At 43.4% G+C, this 16,311-nt stretch overlaps 1 protein-coding gene across 2 annotated transcripts in view; it reads right to left on the minus strand.

Moving 5' to 3' along the window:
* ITPK1 (inositol-tetrakisphosphate 1-kinase) overlaps positions 1–16,311 on the minus strand; it is a 158,954-nt gene that overhangs the window by 9,870 nt on the left and 132,773 nt on the right. The window contains exons 1-6 of one of the 2 annotated variants that reach the window (XM_064460613.1): positions 12,750–12,837; positions 12,390–12,488; positions 10,458–10,498; positions 5,591–5,756; positions 3,290–3,357; positions 1,657–1,819 (exon numbers count right to left, since the gene is read on the minus strand). In XM_064460613.1, coding sequence (XP_064316683.1) covers positions 1,657–1,819; positions 3,290–3,357; positions 5,591–5,756; positions 10,458–10,498; positions 12,390–12,488; positions 12,750–12,837 — 625 coding nt within the window. Of the gene's footprint in view, positions 1–1,656; positions 1,820–3,289; positions 3,358–5,590; positions 5,757–10,457; positions 10,499–12,389; positions 12,489–12,749; positions 12,838–16,311 lie in introns of those variants that run through there. The other variant, XM_064460612.1, reaches the window with a different exon arrangement.

Consider the following 16,311-nt stretch of genomic DNA (forward strand, 5'->3'; position numbering starts at 1 on the left):
CTGTGCTCTCAAGCCTCTTGCAAGGACTAAACTACTATTAATTCAATGTCCCTTCAAAAACCAATTGTTGTGCAGACTGAAACACAGGACTTGGGCTGAATATCAAAAACTATTGCCTTAGGGTAGAAGTAGAGCAGAGCATGAGGCTTAAGGCAGTTCTGCAACCTTCTGCCTCAACAAGAAGACATTACTCCTCTTTAAATACTTAAGTTTGCCGCTAGTTGTTCCCCAATCTGGACTTTTCAGCATTTCAGGAAAAGGGGAAGTTCGGTCTGTGCAAAGTACCAAATCCAAAACTATGAAAAAACAAAACCCCCAAAACACCAAACCAAAATGCAGGATACAGGATTGCAAAAGAATATCCAGCATCACTGACTTCAAGACCCAGTGTCTGAAATATAATCCCATTCATAAAACTGATTTGGCTCCACCTGACATCCAAATTAGGTTGTTTCACTACTCTTGGCAGAAGACTCTTTTCATAGGTCTGCAGACTGCATCAACACCATATGGTAGACCCAAGCTGCAAAGTGGCCTGAGAATAGCAGGGCTGGAGTTTTTAAAGGAAGCCAGTCACTGTGGAGACAGACAGGCCAGGCACTACAGGGCAGTAGGGGGACTGAGGACCTGGACTGAAAGATTAAGACTGGGGGCTCACGGCAAGATGTCTAGATGTAAAGACACCTCAGCCATATTGAAAACTCAAAGTCTTCAATGACAAGTTAAACAAACTGTAACAGCCTGTGCATGTGTCTGGAAACAAACTTCACTATTCAGGTAATGAGAGGAGGTTCTCAAAGAGAAAAACCCCATGCGAAACAGCATCAAATGAGATGATGTATTCTTTTCCTGTGTTAGGATACTGAACTTAGCACAAGCGACAGACCATTATTGCCTCCCATTATACACACTTAGAACTCTTTTTAAGAATTCCAGTGGTCAAGGAACTTTTTTAGTTGTTCCCAAGACATATACCGCACTAAAAAAAGTGGAGGACAAATCTACTGGTTCTCACATGCTCTATTCTATCGTTTTACTCTAGGATCCACTTATGAGGACCTGCAAGGATATCTAACGCTTTACAGCAACTTCTGTGCACCTACAATTTTCTCATCTTCTATCTGAAGATTCTATCCTGGTGTTGTTGATTTTGTGCATAAAATGTCTTCTCATGGGGAATCAATTTGCACAGGAAGAGATTTTCAAGGGAACAGTTTGCTGCTTCCACCCCCTCAACACTTTTAATGGCACAGAGTCTGAAAAAAAAAGAAACCTTAAAACGCTCTCCTAAATAGAATTTAGTATTCTCCTTTTCATCTTCGGAATGAGGGACGGGTCCAGAAAGGCCAGGTCCCAGCACACAGTCCCATGCCTCAGTTCCTGGGCATCCCTTTGCAGGGAAGAGCATGGCAGCCATGTTACAGCTGGCCACTAAAACTTGATCTCCTAAGAGCTAATATTTTAGTAGCACATTCCATATTCAGATTAGGGTTCTACCCTTCTCAGATTAAACAGTATCTGCTCTCAGAACAATTTGGCTGCTGCTCTCCTGTCGCCTACCTCGGAAGCAATGATGTGAGACACCAGCAGTAAAACTTCACACTAAGCAGGCACTGAACGGTTTCCACAAAGCATGAATGGAAAGGCCTTTCTCACCTGGGAATGCATTTATATCAATGACTGCATGCTGCCCAGTCTGATTGTTGATGATGATATCAATTCCAAAGAGGGAAACTCCCAGAGCTTGCCTCAGCGCCTTAGAGATTTCCCGGATGACGTCGTCATTTGGCCGCTCAAATACTCCTTCGATTTTATCCAGCTACAGTGGAAAAAGACACATTACTAAGGGACTCTGATACATTCTTTTTATAGGGGCAAGATTAATTTTCAGAGGTTTCCAGGTGCATATCCACCAGATCTAATTGCAAAGAATTGGTGGCATGAAACAGAGAAAGACACCAAAGAGAAACTGCTTTTGTAATTCAGAATCCTACCTCTATTGGAAGTTCACCTGCTCTAAAGCACCTACTTCTTCATCTTCATACTGGTGCAGCTCCTCAAGAGCAGTATAGGAATGAATGGAGAATCAGACTCGCTATTTTAAGTGCTAGATCTACACCTTAAAAAACCAAATACAGCTGACATGTTTAACCCTGTGCTGCAAATATTCTGGATATCATTCTGCTGTTTCAGTGTAGATTAAGGCCTATGTTAAAGGACTGATAAGCCACACTCTGCTGTTAGCTTTATTTGAGTTATACTACACAACTCAGCTTATATATTCATGGCACAGGCTAATTCAAAGGGGATATTTTTACATGGGTTTTCATGTGTAAGTTATTCTACAAACATTTATTAGGACGAGTAACTCTGTTTATTTAGGTCTGGAAGATGTAATTTTTCTCACTTTTTAAACAACAGGTTATGCAGCAGAAGTACGCTGTTATGCCTACAGAAGCATGTATGGAATATGTATGTGTATGAGAGAGATGGCAGGTAAACCACAGGAGCTCTAAGTTTGAAAGTAAATTTAGCCATAAAGGAATTTATGACTAGCACAATTACAGTTTTAATTTTTAGCATGCCAATCAGTGTTGCACACAAAATTTAATCATTGCCAACTACAAAACTACTCCCCAGTAGAGCCTGTGAAACAGAAGAGAATCTGAAGACTCAGAGATTGAAAGGACCCAGTCCTGTAAAGTGACTTTCTCAGCAGTCTAGCGCCTGAGAACTTGCTAGGATTCATATACACAAAACTTATTAAAAGGACTGGCAATGCAAGCATGAAACTGTGCAGCACTGCTGGACTTGGAAGAGACCCAGAAATGGTCCCATAGTCACAGCTCAGGTGCGTCACACTACAGACAGCTACTGGCCCTCTGTGGCCCTGCCCAATGCAATTTCTCTGCTTGAATTTTCACCATTTGTCCTTCCTCACAGAACTGAGTCCCAGCAGGATGATTTATGCTTATTAAGCTCTCTGGACAGGAAAAGGCCAGGTATTTGCATTCAGAATCTCCTTCTTCCCTTTGCCTAGATTAGCTCTGGGGAGTTTAGGCCTGGCAAGCAGCACAGGCCGGCTGTGTCAGTGCTTCCTCACCGGAGCTCGGTAAGGAAAACCAGAGGGACACACAGTTATGCTGGTTCGTTGTACCAAACAGACCTCAGCCTGCAACACAGAAACAGACAACTTGTGAAGGAGAGTCACTAGCTACTAACACTTTGATAAGAAAGGACAAGATAGTTTTCCAGCCGCACTAGAGGAGAAAAGATCAAGTGTACTTACTGCTGTTAAGACTGATGAGGATTCTGGCTTTGAAACATTGTGGCTGTTGAAAAATATTGATTCTCTGTCTGTAATTAAAAGAAGGTTGTAAATAACTTCATATCAGATTTTAATTTCCAACGGATTAGTGCAAGGAACAGTAGATGGCACTGCAGCCCCAGCAATCTAAGTCTTCATCATTACTAGGCAGTCTCCCACCACCCGCTACACTCACAGGGTCTCTCCTGCCTGGCACTTAGCTGCCTGCACAGGCAGGGACCCATCGTCGGGTCACCCACAGCTTTTGTACCTCAGACCACAAATACATAGAACTGCACAGGATTAACAGAAACCAGTTTCCTTTCCTTCACCAGAGCCAATTAACTAAGTTCAGTAAGATTGTTAATTTCTATGAATTTGCTATACTCAGAGTGACAGTTCCAATGGGAAGGCATGTGATAGAAGGGAGAAGCTGCATTCACTGCAGGCGGTAAGTAGATCGATAGCACCCAGGCTACACTGAGATCCCTCTGAACCTGGGGAGGGCGCTGACACCATGAAGGAAAGCAGTGAATTTCATGGTCAGGACCTTCCCTCCCTTTGGAGGCACCACAAAAAAGCAGGAGACACCCTGAAGTGACAGAATCCACTAACGAACCACAGTAGAAACCATGGGGAGAACTGTACCAGCACCTCCTGCCCCACTCTGTGCTGGAGATTTTACAGGGAGAAATCCACCACAGCAAGTCTCCCCTTGGCATTCCCACCACAGCAGACCAATGGCATCGTACAGACAACCTGCATGGGAACACCCAGACCAAAGTCTCAGCATGCAGGTGGCACCAGCAATAGTATTTCTGCTATGCTGGTCTCTCTGAGTGGACATTTAAGAGCAGCCACAGGGCCACATACGATAAATGTGGAGGAGTTGTGAAAAGCAAACCTAAATCCACTCAGCAGTCTGGCACCACCATATACTCTTCTTGCCTTTCCTCCCATTTATAAAGGCCCTGTACTTCCAAACAATCAGCTCCTGGAATGCCTCACTGCCAGCAGACCTGCTTAACTGTCAGATCTGCCTAGTCAGGTGCCTGTAGCACAGCCCCCTTAAACTCTCCCAGTGAGGGTAAGAAAGCCAGACACTTGTGCTAATCTGCCCACAAAACTTATTTTTATGTGGGGCTTCCAGACAACTTTCAAGTCTTACAGTAATGGATGAGACATTAGCTAAGGCATTTTTAGAAAGACGCCTTAAAACGTTCTCTTCTACCAAAAGTACAGACCAACTGTCCTAACAGTTATACAAACACAGATTCTGGCCTACTTAATTTGATCAGGACATAAAGCAGACCTAAACGTAAACACAGGCATACATACCTACAGACAAGGATTTTTGCTGTGATTGTCCTATACATATACACTAACAAAATACATATTTGTGTGCAGAATGCAATGGTGAGCACACACGGACACGCTAAGATCAGCAGAAACCACTAAGAAAAGTTACAAGAAACTGGCACTTGTTCATTCACCTCCTTCAGTTTGTTACCTTCTCCCCTCCCATCCCCACCTCTTGGATTTGCCCAGTTGCAGGCAGATCATGCTCCCATCCATGCCCTGCTAATTCCTTCTTGCTTCTGAAGGCGTACAGAATGCAGTCCTTGGGAAACCAACTTTTTTTTTTTTCCCATAAAGGAAATTTTAGTAATCTTTAACAAAAACCCTTGAAGTGCTGCTGTCTAGTGTCATATAGGAGGATCACTGTCCTCACTGATAAATCCATTCTCCCTTCCCCCAACGCAGCTGGTATCTACAAACCAAAGAACACTTCCTACCAAGGTTTACAACACTGAGCTTCACATGAACAGAGCGGCTCGCTTAGGGGAGAGCACAAACGATCTTTAAATTAAACAGATACATAATCAAGGTAAAAATAGGGAAGGGAAGTTTTGAAATGGTGGAACCCAGGAAATTCTCTCCAAAGCACATTAATAACAAACCCCGGTACAAATGACATATGAACTTACTGTGAAATTAAGAGTTTCTCTCCCTCTCCCCCTTTCCATACGACGTAAAATACTTTCTAACAGGTAAGACTCAGGTTACCACTGCGTAAATATTTACTATACAAATGTCACTTGTATGTATTTCAGAACAGATGAGTTATCTCCCTTCCTATTGAAATAATACAGAAGAGGAAACATGGTATATAAGAACCAGCTGCCTTCGCTTCAGCAGCCCTTTCAAAAATATTTTTCTTTTAAGCTGTTTGCCGCCAAGGCTCCAAAAACTGATGTTTCCTTTTAAATTGGCACTATGTACCTGAGATTCCCGCAGAGAAGTTCTTTAAAGATGGTCTTTTCACCACTGTGTAGGACTCCCCGACCACGAAGACTTTATACAGCACGGCATTGTGATTGATGAAGCTCTGAATGACGCAAGGGGGGTGGACAGCTTTCAGGCCCTCCTGGTTGAAGATGATTGCCATCTGGAAACACACACACAGTTGTGCACAAATCTTTCAATAGTTTCACGCTTACCCACCACCTGACTAGGAGCAAGGGGGAATATCAACTGGTGGATATACATTGACCACGTGTGAACTCCTTCTCAGCAGCTAGTCCTATTACATTACATTTCATTTCACTGACACACAACTCTCCAAACACTATTGGCAGTGCAGCTTTCATTTTCAAACAACATTTTCTTGTCAGTTCTTTGCAATTTAATTTGCTGCTTTTAGTTAGGAAGCTACTGCAACTGCAGGTGCAACAAAAGGGTAAAACGTTTGACCAACACGGAGGACAAAGTTTGTATTGCATACAGGCATGTAACATGAGAACAACAGAAGGAATAGCTCTGCGTACTAACTATATGAGTTCTTCCCCACAGCTCTATTACCTGTGGTTTGGTTCAGTCCAGTTGCAATGGCCTAAGCACCAGGGTTTCACCCACATCATCAGAGAACTTCCTCCAGACTCTAGTAGTTCTTACTGCTAGTAAATGGTGGCCTAATTATTTTCTTGGCTTGGTTTCACTCCATTACTCCAAATGGATAGTCCCCTTGAGAGAAGGGACTGGAACAAATATACCAAAAAGGAAGGTACTTATCGGGCCTGAATGATGAACAACAGCTACCTCAAAGAGCATGGAAGTGATGCTGGTAGGTGCGTGTAAGTACTTTGACAAGCCAGCATATCTTCAGCACATGTTACACTGCTCTTTCCATTGATCCCTCCATTACCATGCCTACATGCATATATAATTATAATAATCACAGTGCCCCATTTTGCAGGTTTGCTGTTGGGAGTATGGATGCTGCCATGGCTCCTGTGCAGAACTGGCAGCAAGCACCAATCTGTCACAGGCTGATGAAATGACTTTATACCAGGTGCCCCTACACAGCAGTGAGGGTAAGCTTAGGTTTGCTCTCCATCCTAAAAGCCCTGAAAAAACTATGGTCTAGTTATCTGAATATTGACCTCTCTTCATTACTCCAGTGATGCTGGGCCTTATTATCCATGGTGGCAGAAGGGCATGTTGACAGTCAGGTCAACAGTGAGGACTGTTCAAGACCAGAGAACCTGACATACGTTTTACCTTCCTTTCTTCTGGGCAAAACTCCCTCCCACAGGTAGGCATGCTCTGGTTAGAGCACCTTCCCCCTCTGAAGAGCCTTGAAGACAACAGCTAACCATCCATGTCTTGAGCCTGATGCCTACCTCAGCCAGTGCAGGATGCACATTTGCCAAAAAAGTTCCTAAACTCTGACACAAGATTTGTCTTATGCCTGTTAATATTTTCACACTGGCCTCCTTGGACCTTGTATTTTACTTTGGGATGTAAGGCAGTCTGGAGAGGTTAACAGAATTCCTGTGGGTCCCACAGTGACTCCACAGTGATATACAGAATAAAATCGGAGCTTCCTGCTGCAGCGTGGTGCAGATGAGTTATATACTGCTTGTTCTCTCTTTCCATATGCCTTCTGTCAGTTTTTTGTGCTTTCTGAGATTAGCTGTACCTTAGTTAAATCAGGATCACTGGAAGGATTTTACAAAGAAACTTTACCACTTTTTGCCCTCTCTCATATTATATATGATCAGCCACTCATTTGATGTACACTGTACTTTCAGACTGAATTCTCGCTAACATCTTAGTTTGTTCCTGTAATAAATGTAGTAAATATAATAGGCTTTGCTGTTCAAAAACATAACCATGGTAAATGATGTACTGATTACATGTTCATAGTTAAAAGTCTAAGCACAATTTTGCCCTTACTCCTCCTTATCTGGTAGACCACATGAGATCACATAATTGCACGCATGCACAATGACTCAGTAGATGAACATTTCTGAATTCAAGTCAATGTGTGCATTCAATACCTACTTGCAGCTGATATTCTTACTCTGTCTCTGTTATATCAGATGCTATCTATCTGACAGCACAGACTGAATTTGTGAGTGGTAATAACCTGTGCAAGAAACCTACTCTAACCAGCAGAATCCTCCATCATGATGATTCACAGCAACATCACCATCATACCTCACTTGTCTCTCACTGGTGGCAAGACTTCCTCCTGTATCGACTGTTGGCTTTATGATATCTACAGCATCATACAGGCAAAAACTACGCTGTTCCTATCCTTCAAGTGCTCTCTGCAGATACTAGTTAATTAATCCCCACAAACCACTCTTTCATAAGATGAGAGGGTACTTATCATCCTATTTATGAGTTTAGAGAGTTTATCTTCTTGGCACACAACTGACCCAGGCTACTGGAAACCATATGAAACCTCTCTTCTGCAACGCTCTGTGCCGAGAGCCCCATGGATGAGCACACAAACCATATAATTCCCATGGTGTTGCGTTATGCTGGTTCACTGCGATGTCTCACGGTTTTTAGCATGCATGAATACAGCTCCAAGATTTCGCTTGCAGGGTGCACAGCTCTTTGTCGTTTAGCACAGACCTGCTGTGTCTAGCATTAACATGGGAACAATACTTTATATGATAATTTCCAAATAGCATTCCTCATTATAAATGCAGAACTCTTTTGAAGGCAAAACAAAATATTTTGCACCAAGAATTTTTACTGATAATGTCCTTAAGGAATTCAGTCTCAAAATCCACAGTGATTCTCCGCCTTTTCATTCCTGTCTGCTCAACATCTAGAAAAAGTCATTCTGGACACATTTCTTCAGTTTACGGGTCTCAGTGATGCCTCAAGGCAGCTTTACCAAAGGTCAGCTATGTTCTGATCGGCTGGCAGTGAAAGAGGACAACCTTCAGGCACCACCTCCATTCAAGTATAACGAACAGTGCTGGCAAAATGGGGTTCAAGTGCCAAGCTGGCCAGTGTGACTTGACAGTGCAGAGGCCATGTGAATTGTGGGGCACCACGAGAAGACTAACAGCATCTTGGCTTAACTGGCTTGCGTTTTCAGAGCTGGCACCAAACACAAATTCAAGCCTGCACCTTCAGTTGTTAGCCAGTACTTGAACCATCTGAATAGTCAGCTTGTGAAGAAAAGCACGTTTCTGGCTGGGCTGGGCTCTAGTTCCAGTGCCAGCTCTGCAGTGGGACTATCTCCACAGAAAATGAAACAATTACCAAAAGCCAAAGGAGGAGTCATTAATAAAACAGGTAACAATTTCTTGCTTCTAGGCCTATGCTCCGACTTTTAGACAGCCTGTACTGTAAACATAGTATTTATTGTACACTTCCCTTGCCATTATAGACCATAAAATACCAATTACAAGACAGTTCCTCTCTCACCATAAATACACTTTTGGATCACTCCTGATAACACAGCAACTCCAAAAGTGACTACTACTCCTAACTATGTAAAGTACCATGCAAACCTTTAGGCTTTTTTCCAGTGGTCCTCCTAAGCTCTGGTCTTAAGTTCCTGTGATAAAGTGCAGCCTACAATTGTATTTTAGTCTAATTTTTGCTCAGAAAATGGAATTCTGGCAAGAGGCTGAGGTATGTTTGCACGGTACAAAAGAACAGCAAAGATTCACCAGGGGAACCAAGTCCAAGACTGACTGGGCAAGCACTGAAAGGCTCGTGCATTTCAGGTTACAGCTGCAGAAGAGCCCTCTACAGAAAAACCAACAGGGAAGCTGGAGTCTTAAATTAATTCACAACTCAGTCCCCAAGTGTTCTTGGGAATGATAGCAAAAATTTATAGCAGCTGCTCCGGCAAACTAACATGACTGACTGTCATGCTTGTAAAATGATCCAAGCCAAGGCCTGCATGAAAAATCTAGCTGCATTTTTAAAAGGAAGTGTCGGTCATTCAAGATTTCTGCTGTAGACATTCTGCTCGTCTAGATTTACGTTTTACTTCTTCAGCTCTCAGAGATGCTGCAGCAACATACTGCATGTTTCAGGAGCAGCTGGGAAACCTGGACTGATGACCATGTTGTTAACAAAGGAAGCCAGGCGTTATGAGAGCCAGCAGCGAGGGCTGGATTCTCAAAACTGAGCTGTGGTGAGCAGGAAGGCAGGAAGCACAAATGGAAAAGAATTAAAACAGGATTCAACTCGCCTAAATTTAGAGGAAGCTAGGCTCACAGGGAATGCACTCCTTCCAGGAATACACAACCTGCAATTGCCTTACAGGAAGGAGGGAAAGCAGATAGTTCTACCAATCCTGTTCTTCCCACAGCTCCAGTTGTGTTATTACAACTCAACATGCCTAGAAACTGTCTCTATTTGCTATTCCCTTCCCCTCAAGGACAGGAACCAGCTGGCCTTCACTCATACTTCTGCTTCATCTGCAGCACAAAATCATTTCTCACCTGTATCACATACATATTGGAAGAGAAACATGGTCGGGTAGAAACATCACTTAGTGTGACCTCCCACCAAAGGAGAGGCTGAAGGAGATTCCTTGCAGACAGACCTGAATGAAGACTACAAATTGCTAGAAGCAACTAGATGATAGAAGCTAGAAACTGTTAGAAAGAACCTCCACGTCAAGAGGTTAAAGTCATGTTCAACTCAATTTCAGATAAATCTGAAAAAAATAATGGTACAATTAAACACAACAGACAGGTGGGGGAAGGGAAGTCATCTGGGCATAACCCTCATTCTGCCTATTACAGGATCAGAAAGCATCAGCCAAACCACCATGGGGGGACTGGAAGCAGGGGGATGATGCTGCAGAAGTTTTTTAACTCACCTCATGAGAGTTGGTTCCATGGGCCACTCTGGTTTTACAAACTGGGTAAATAAAAAAGAAAAAACAATGCACCACTGGAACAGTACACACAAAGCCCTTATAAATCTGTTCCCACCCAGACATGCAAACACTGGAGTTCACCAGACCAAGGCATTGACTATACCAGATGCTAGTCACAGTCTCTGCTTGAATGGTGTCCTCCATTGCTGCAAAGCTTGGCTTGCTCCCAGCTCTACTCTTTCAACCCCTCCCTGTAACTAAGGTGTAAGGGGAGGTCATTATCAGGGCTGGTCAGAGGTGCAAAACATCAGCTAAGAAATCAGTAGCAGTCCTGGTATTGCCATCCTGCCTACTCAGAGTGCATCTTCACAAGTATGTGATCTTGCTTGAGGCTGGAGCTACTTTACCTGTGTACAGGTAACACAAAACACGACTGTTCTGAAAACAAGGGAGCTGGGGCACAGTGGAAACCAACTTCTCCTACCTCCCTGTTTCTGGGGAATAGCAGGAAACCAAATGGGCTGAACTAAACTAAGATACAACATATTTTTCTCAGGCAACCATAGAGGGGACAAAAAAAGTAGAAAGAGCCCAGCAGTTCTTTCTCCTTCATATTCTTTGTCTGCTCTGTATATCCTGGTTCTCACCTCCGTCCTAAAACCAGCAAGAGGAAAGAAACAACATACTTCTGCTATTACAAAACCAGAGAAGAGCTGAAGACCCTGGGACCCACACAATGACTAGAGCTGATGTTAGTTATATGTTAAGCAGAGATGAAAACTTGCAAGTAGCAAGGGGGTGGATAGGACAAGACTTCTTTGGGGGTTGTTGGAAGAGTCAAATTGCCAGGGAAGAGGACAGACAGATATGAAAGGCAGATGACCTGCACCACAGTCCAAAATAAGTTGGTAACTTGACATTCTGGACAAGTGTTATGTCTCACAGACACATGCTCCAGAAAGCAGGAGCGTTTTTTAAAAAAAGAGAGAGGGGCAAGGGGGGAGAGACAGAAAAAGCACTCCCACAATACCATGTTATATTGATTTTCAATTTTATTTTTGAATTCCATTATCATTTAGAGAGGTTGGTTCAGGCCTTCTGAATACATGGGCTACGCTGCTATGAGCACTAGCCAGCCTGTACTGAGAAGACAATGTGCATGGGTGAGGAAGGGGGTCAAAGCCGTTCAGTGGGCTGAAATTACTGCTTCGCAATCTGGCTTCAGGAGACCCGTCTCACCGGGGAGAGCGATGGCAGGAAGGGCAAAACTTGCTTTTTCCATGTGACTTTACCTCTGAACCTTACAAATGAGGCAGCACCAAGGGAACAAACATTGACTAACCAATTCTGCTCACTTTATACTGCAAGGAATCAAAGGAACTAATTAAAACACAAGCGCCCCCGTGAAACTTGCTACAAAGCACAAACAATTCACAGCAGCTGTCTGAGGCTGTGGGCCCTTGGAGCCTGCTATCTGTGGTAATTTTTAAACTCTTTCTTCTGCCCTCTAGGATTATATTTGTGGCCTGGACCAGGGAAAGGGAGGGGTGGGTGAAAAAGGGGGCAATCAGCAAGGCAGTGATATTCTCAAGAAAAATAATGAATGCAGCTGGCCAGAGAAACTTATTGCACAAGTTCAGGGCAAGAGGCTAAGTTTGTTAGAACTATTAGCATTTCCTAGGAATGCATGTTTACTGTAGCGAGGTGTTTAAAGTAAGGAACATCAATAAATGGCAAAATAAAAGCTGACAGGGAGAGGTTTTGTTCCACATTCCAAGCAGATTGCTTCAGAGGATTTGTTTCAGGAAGGTTTTAACATCCCTGACACTCTGGCAATGAAACCCACACCTACAGTTTTGGCTACATCTTGGGGGGCGCATGTCTAATTTTCAGAACCTACTAGAAGCCCCAAGGAAAAGCCCATGTACATACTGAATGGGAATGCCAGTCCATTCTTCTCTATAAGCTGCAAGGTATCTTCTCCACAGGCACCTGTCAGCTCCATAAAGGGTGGTGAACAGATCCTCTCATCTGCAAGACAAAAGAAAAGACTCAAATGGAGATGAGGGGTTTAGCTTCTTAGCTGCATCATTACCAGCTCTCTCAATACTAACTGCTTCTTGATAGTCAGCTTTACTTTAACAGCTGATATTAAAGCACTGGAAAGATTATCAGCCAGGCCTGAATTTGGGTTTCTGGAAACATTTCAGAAGATGAAAGGCCCAATTTTCAGATAATCTAAATGGAAATATAAAGCCCGTATTTCCACAGTTAGGCAGCAAAAATGGTCACCTGCTTTGGAATATGTAGGTGCACAAGGCTTAGCAGTGACGCGAAAAGCAGCTGGGATCTTAGCTCTTAACATTATGCCTTCAAGCATAATTTTCTAAAGCATTTTACAATATCCTGAATGGTCAGCAAGCGTGGCTGGAGCAGGCAGTCTCACAAAGCCATCATTACTGTAGGCCCCTCAGATGGCAGATTCCAGTTTGGATTTACTTCAGCCAAGGTGCCAGCCATAGAATAGATCCCACTGTCTGTTGGGACCTCTCTGCCTTGAAAGCAGTGCTCATTTGGTCTGGCAAAGCCAGTCAGAGCACTGCTGGACACTGAGACACCTTGGCAAGACTGCTCAGTGGACTTTGGTTAAAGAGAAAAAACACGGGAAACCACGGTAAAATTTAACAGCATTGGTCTGCTCCAGGGTGTTTCTGCTGACGTTGTGCTTGTTCATGTGGGGTTGCAGGAAAGTTGGGAGTCAAAACCTAGCCTTCTTAGTGACTCAGTAGGTTGAATTGCTTTAGGAACCACACCCTGTTCACTGTAGGAGAACTTTGATTCCTCTAGGAATGCAGCAGGAATGAGGAAAGCACTGTAGGACTCAAAGTATTTGAGCATAAATCTCTACTGCTCAAGAGGGCTGGGTTGCAATTTCAAGTGCAAAGAGAACCTTGGCTTCAGCCATGGTTCTGGGACAGGTCAGCAGGCCCGAAGACTTTGCGCACATTGACAAAGTCAAAGCAAGAACATCACTCAAATAAGAGCAACTATCCAACTTAACTCCTCTGTAAGCACAGTCTTAAAAGTACTACCTCCATGGAGTTTTAGCTGTGGCCAGGTTAACTCTGGAGTCACAAATGAGTTATAACTCGAGGTAGCAGCACAACTTTGAACTGCAATTCTGAATGGGTCTGCCAGCACTTACTTCTAAGACTTATTTCAAGAGAAACAGCGTGACACCTTCCTCCAAGAAGCAACTGCAGACCAGCACAAATGATGGGAGCAACTGTATATCAAGTTATACCAACCAGCAACTTGTCTTGATAATAAGCAAAATGTGACTGTTATTACTATCCTCATCTATCCCAGCGAGAGCACAGAATACAAAAAGGTGGAGGCTATGCTGTGCAGATAGTGCAGAAACTGAAAAGTACATGTAAACTAAAACCCCAGCAAAACTAACTAGATACTCTGAGAGAGCCGTGCATCCAGAAACCACTTGATAAGCCTTGTTTAGATTAATGCTTTCACTTCACTTTACATATACATTTATGCATGCTCCCTTACACAAACGAGAAAATTGGATCACTGAAAGTAACAGAAAGGCAAAGGTCTCTATATTTTGGTATACATATCTCAATACATGCTTCAATGCTCCGAGCATATTTGAGAACTCTGGCCATTAGCAATACTGTTGCTACAAGAAGTTTTCCGCGAAAAGTCTATTTTCATACATCCTAAAAGGAGCAGAAAGATTGATGTTTTGAGGTTAACCTCTACAAAGCTAAACAAAACATCCCAGACTTCAAAGCTTTCAGTTTGATGCTATGAAAACAGAGAGCACCATCCAAAAGTGACAGGTACTGTAATATTTACAAGCCTCTGCCAGAGCAAAAGTTCCTTAGTTGGATGAATTTAAGGAATCAGATTTAGTTTACAGATACTTGGGAGCAACTTTGGCTTGGCAGCTCTCCCACCCATATGCTTAAGGCTCACAAATAACTTTGCCTTCAGAGTGCAGATACAGAGGGGTGTGTGGTTCCATCTCATTTCCCTCCATTTCTCTCCCATACAAACAGGAACAGGAGACAGAGAGGATTCAGTGTTCCTGATGATTGCATGACACTTGCATGGGGAGATGAAGGAGGGGGCAAACTTTGTACAAAGTTCAAAGTGACTTTGTACTTAGAAAAGACCACCTGGATCAACAAAAAGTAGCAGAAAAGACTCTTAGCATCTCAAAGTGCTCCTGCTGGCTTTGCAGAGCACTGGCATTTTCTCCACCAAGAAGGCAATTCTAGCCCACTGAAGCCTCTAAGACAGACAGTTAATTTACAGCCAGACCTGAGGACAAACAAACCCTTGCTCAGCTCAATATTTCAGTATGGCCTACAGCTAGAAAGCTGCTGCTCTGAGTTTAACTGCACACACACACTGCATTTCTGAAGGTAGCTGTGGGTATAGAAAACATCTTCCAGTTGCCAGTGATGATCCTCTCCTCCTTCCCAGGGTGGCAAACAAATGCTGAAGCTTTCTCTCATCACCTGCTACCAGAGTGACAGCACACCTCCTCTACACTGAAGTCTAGGACAGACCTAATTCAGTGGCAATCTCAATGCTGTTTTACATCAGCATGGAACTATCCCAAACAATCCACAAAGTGCAAACGAACACCCTGTGGTATGTTGAACCCTCTCCTCCTGCCGAGGTAAGCAGCTTTAGCAGGATCTTACAGAATTGTGGTCAGGCACTGGACCCTTGGCCACTGTCACTGCTTCTTTGCAAACCAGTAGTGACCAGTCACCATGGGAAACCATTGCCAGAAAGGACAACAACAAATATACAAACAAATAAACATAAGACTCTAGAGGTGAGAATGGGCAACATGAGTCTGGCCCCACTGCTTACCCCTGGCACTGACACTACAGCCTAACTCTCCAGTCTAAAACCAAGCAATATTCTCATTTGCATCAGAGAGCCTTAGTGAGGATGAAGCACTTCTATATGAGCAGTCTGAGAACTATTAAAGTATGAGGCCACAGCTATGGCATGCCTCCCACAGAGCTGCATTAGCCGTGCACCACTAGCAGAAGTTACTCTCTATGTGGGTCAGGACACACAGCTGATACAACCCAGAACCCACGCGAGGAGCCGATGCTGTTGCTCTTCTACCATCAGTACTCAGCTCTGAGCTGCGCATTGGGATGCTGCTGACTGGAAGATAGTTCTTCTAAAACAACAAGTTTGGAAAAGAATCTGCCTCATCTTCCATCCTTGGCTATGTGCAAGTGCCCTTCATTCCCAAGAGATTATTACAAATGCAATTTTTATGCCTTCTACTTTGAACCTGAAATGAAAACTCAGAAACTCAGGCACTTCCTCCCTCCCTTTGAGTACATACACTGAATCACATGATAAACAGATAACCATAGTTATTAACCCTATCTTCACACAGCCTTTACTGAACCAAAGATATCAGCAGGAAAAATGTCTCCACAAGTCAAAGGACTGCTGTGATATAAGAGGCTGTACGTTTTTATAGGGTACACTTAGAGATGGTATTTCTCTCTTTTTCCAAGTGTCTGGTAGTCTCTCAGAGACCTGCCTTTGAAATATGACCAGGACTCCAGATGGACCATGTCAGGTCCAGAACTGCCAACTTAACAGCAACAAGGAAAGACTCTTCAGATCAGGAGACGGCTCAGTTCCCACTTCAGACAAGTCCCAAAAGTATCTGTAGTATTTTTGTTCTTAGAAACAAAACATCATAATTAAATTTAAAAGACAAAATGCTGTCACTGTGTTCCTCCCCTGTATTTGTCCTCATTTTTGTTGTATGCCTTGGCACAAACTT

This window comes from Phalacrocorax carbo, chromosome 9 (assembly GCF_963921805.1).
Source record: "Phalacrocorax carbo chromosome 9, bPhaCar2.1, whole genome shotgun sequence".
Lineage (NCBI taxonomy): Eukaryota > Metazoa > Chordata > Aves > Suliformes > Phalacrocoracidae > Phalacrocorax > Phalacrocorax carbo.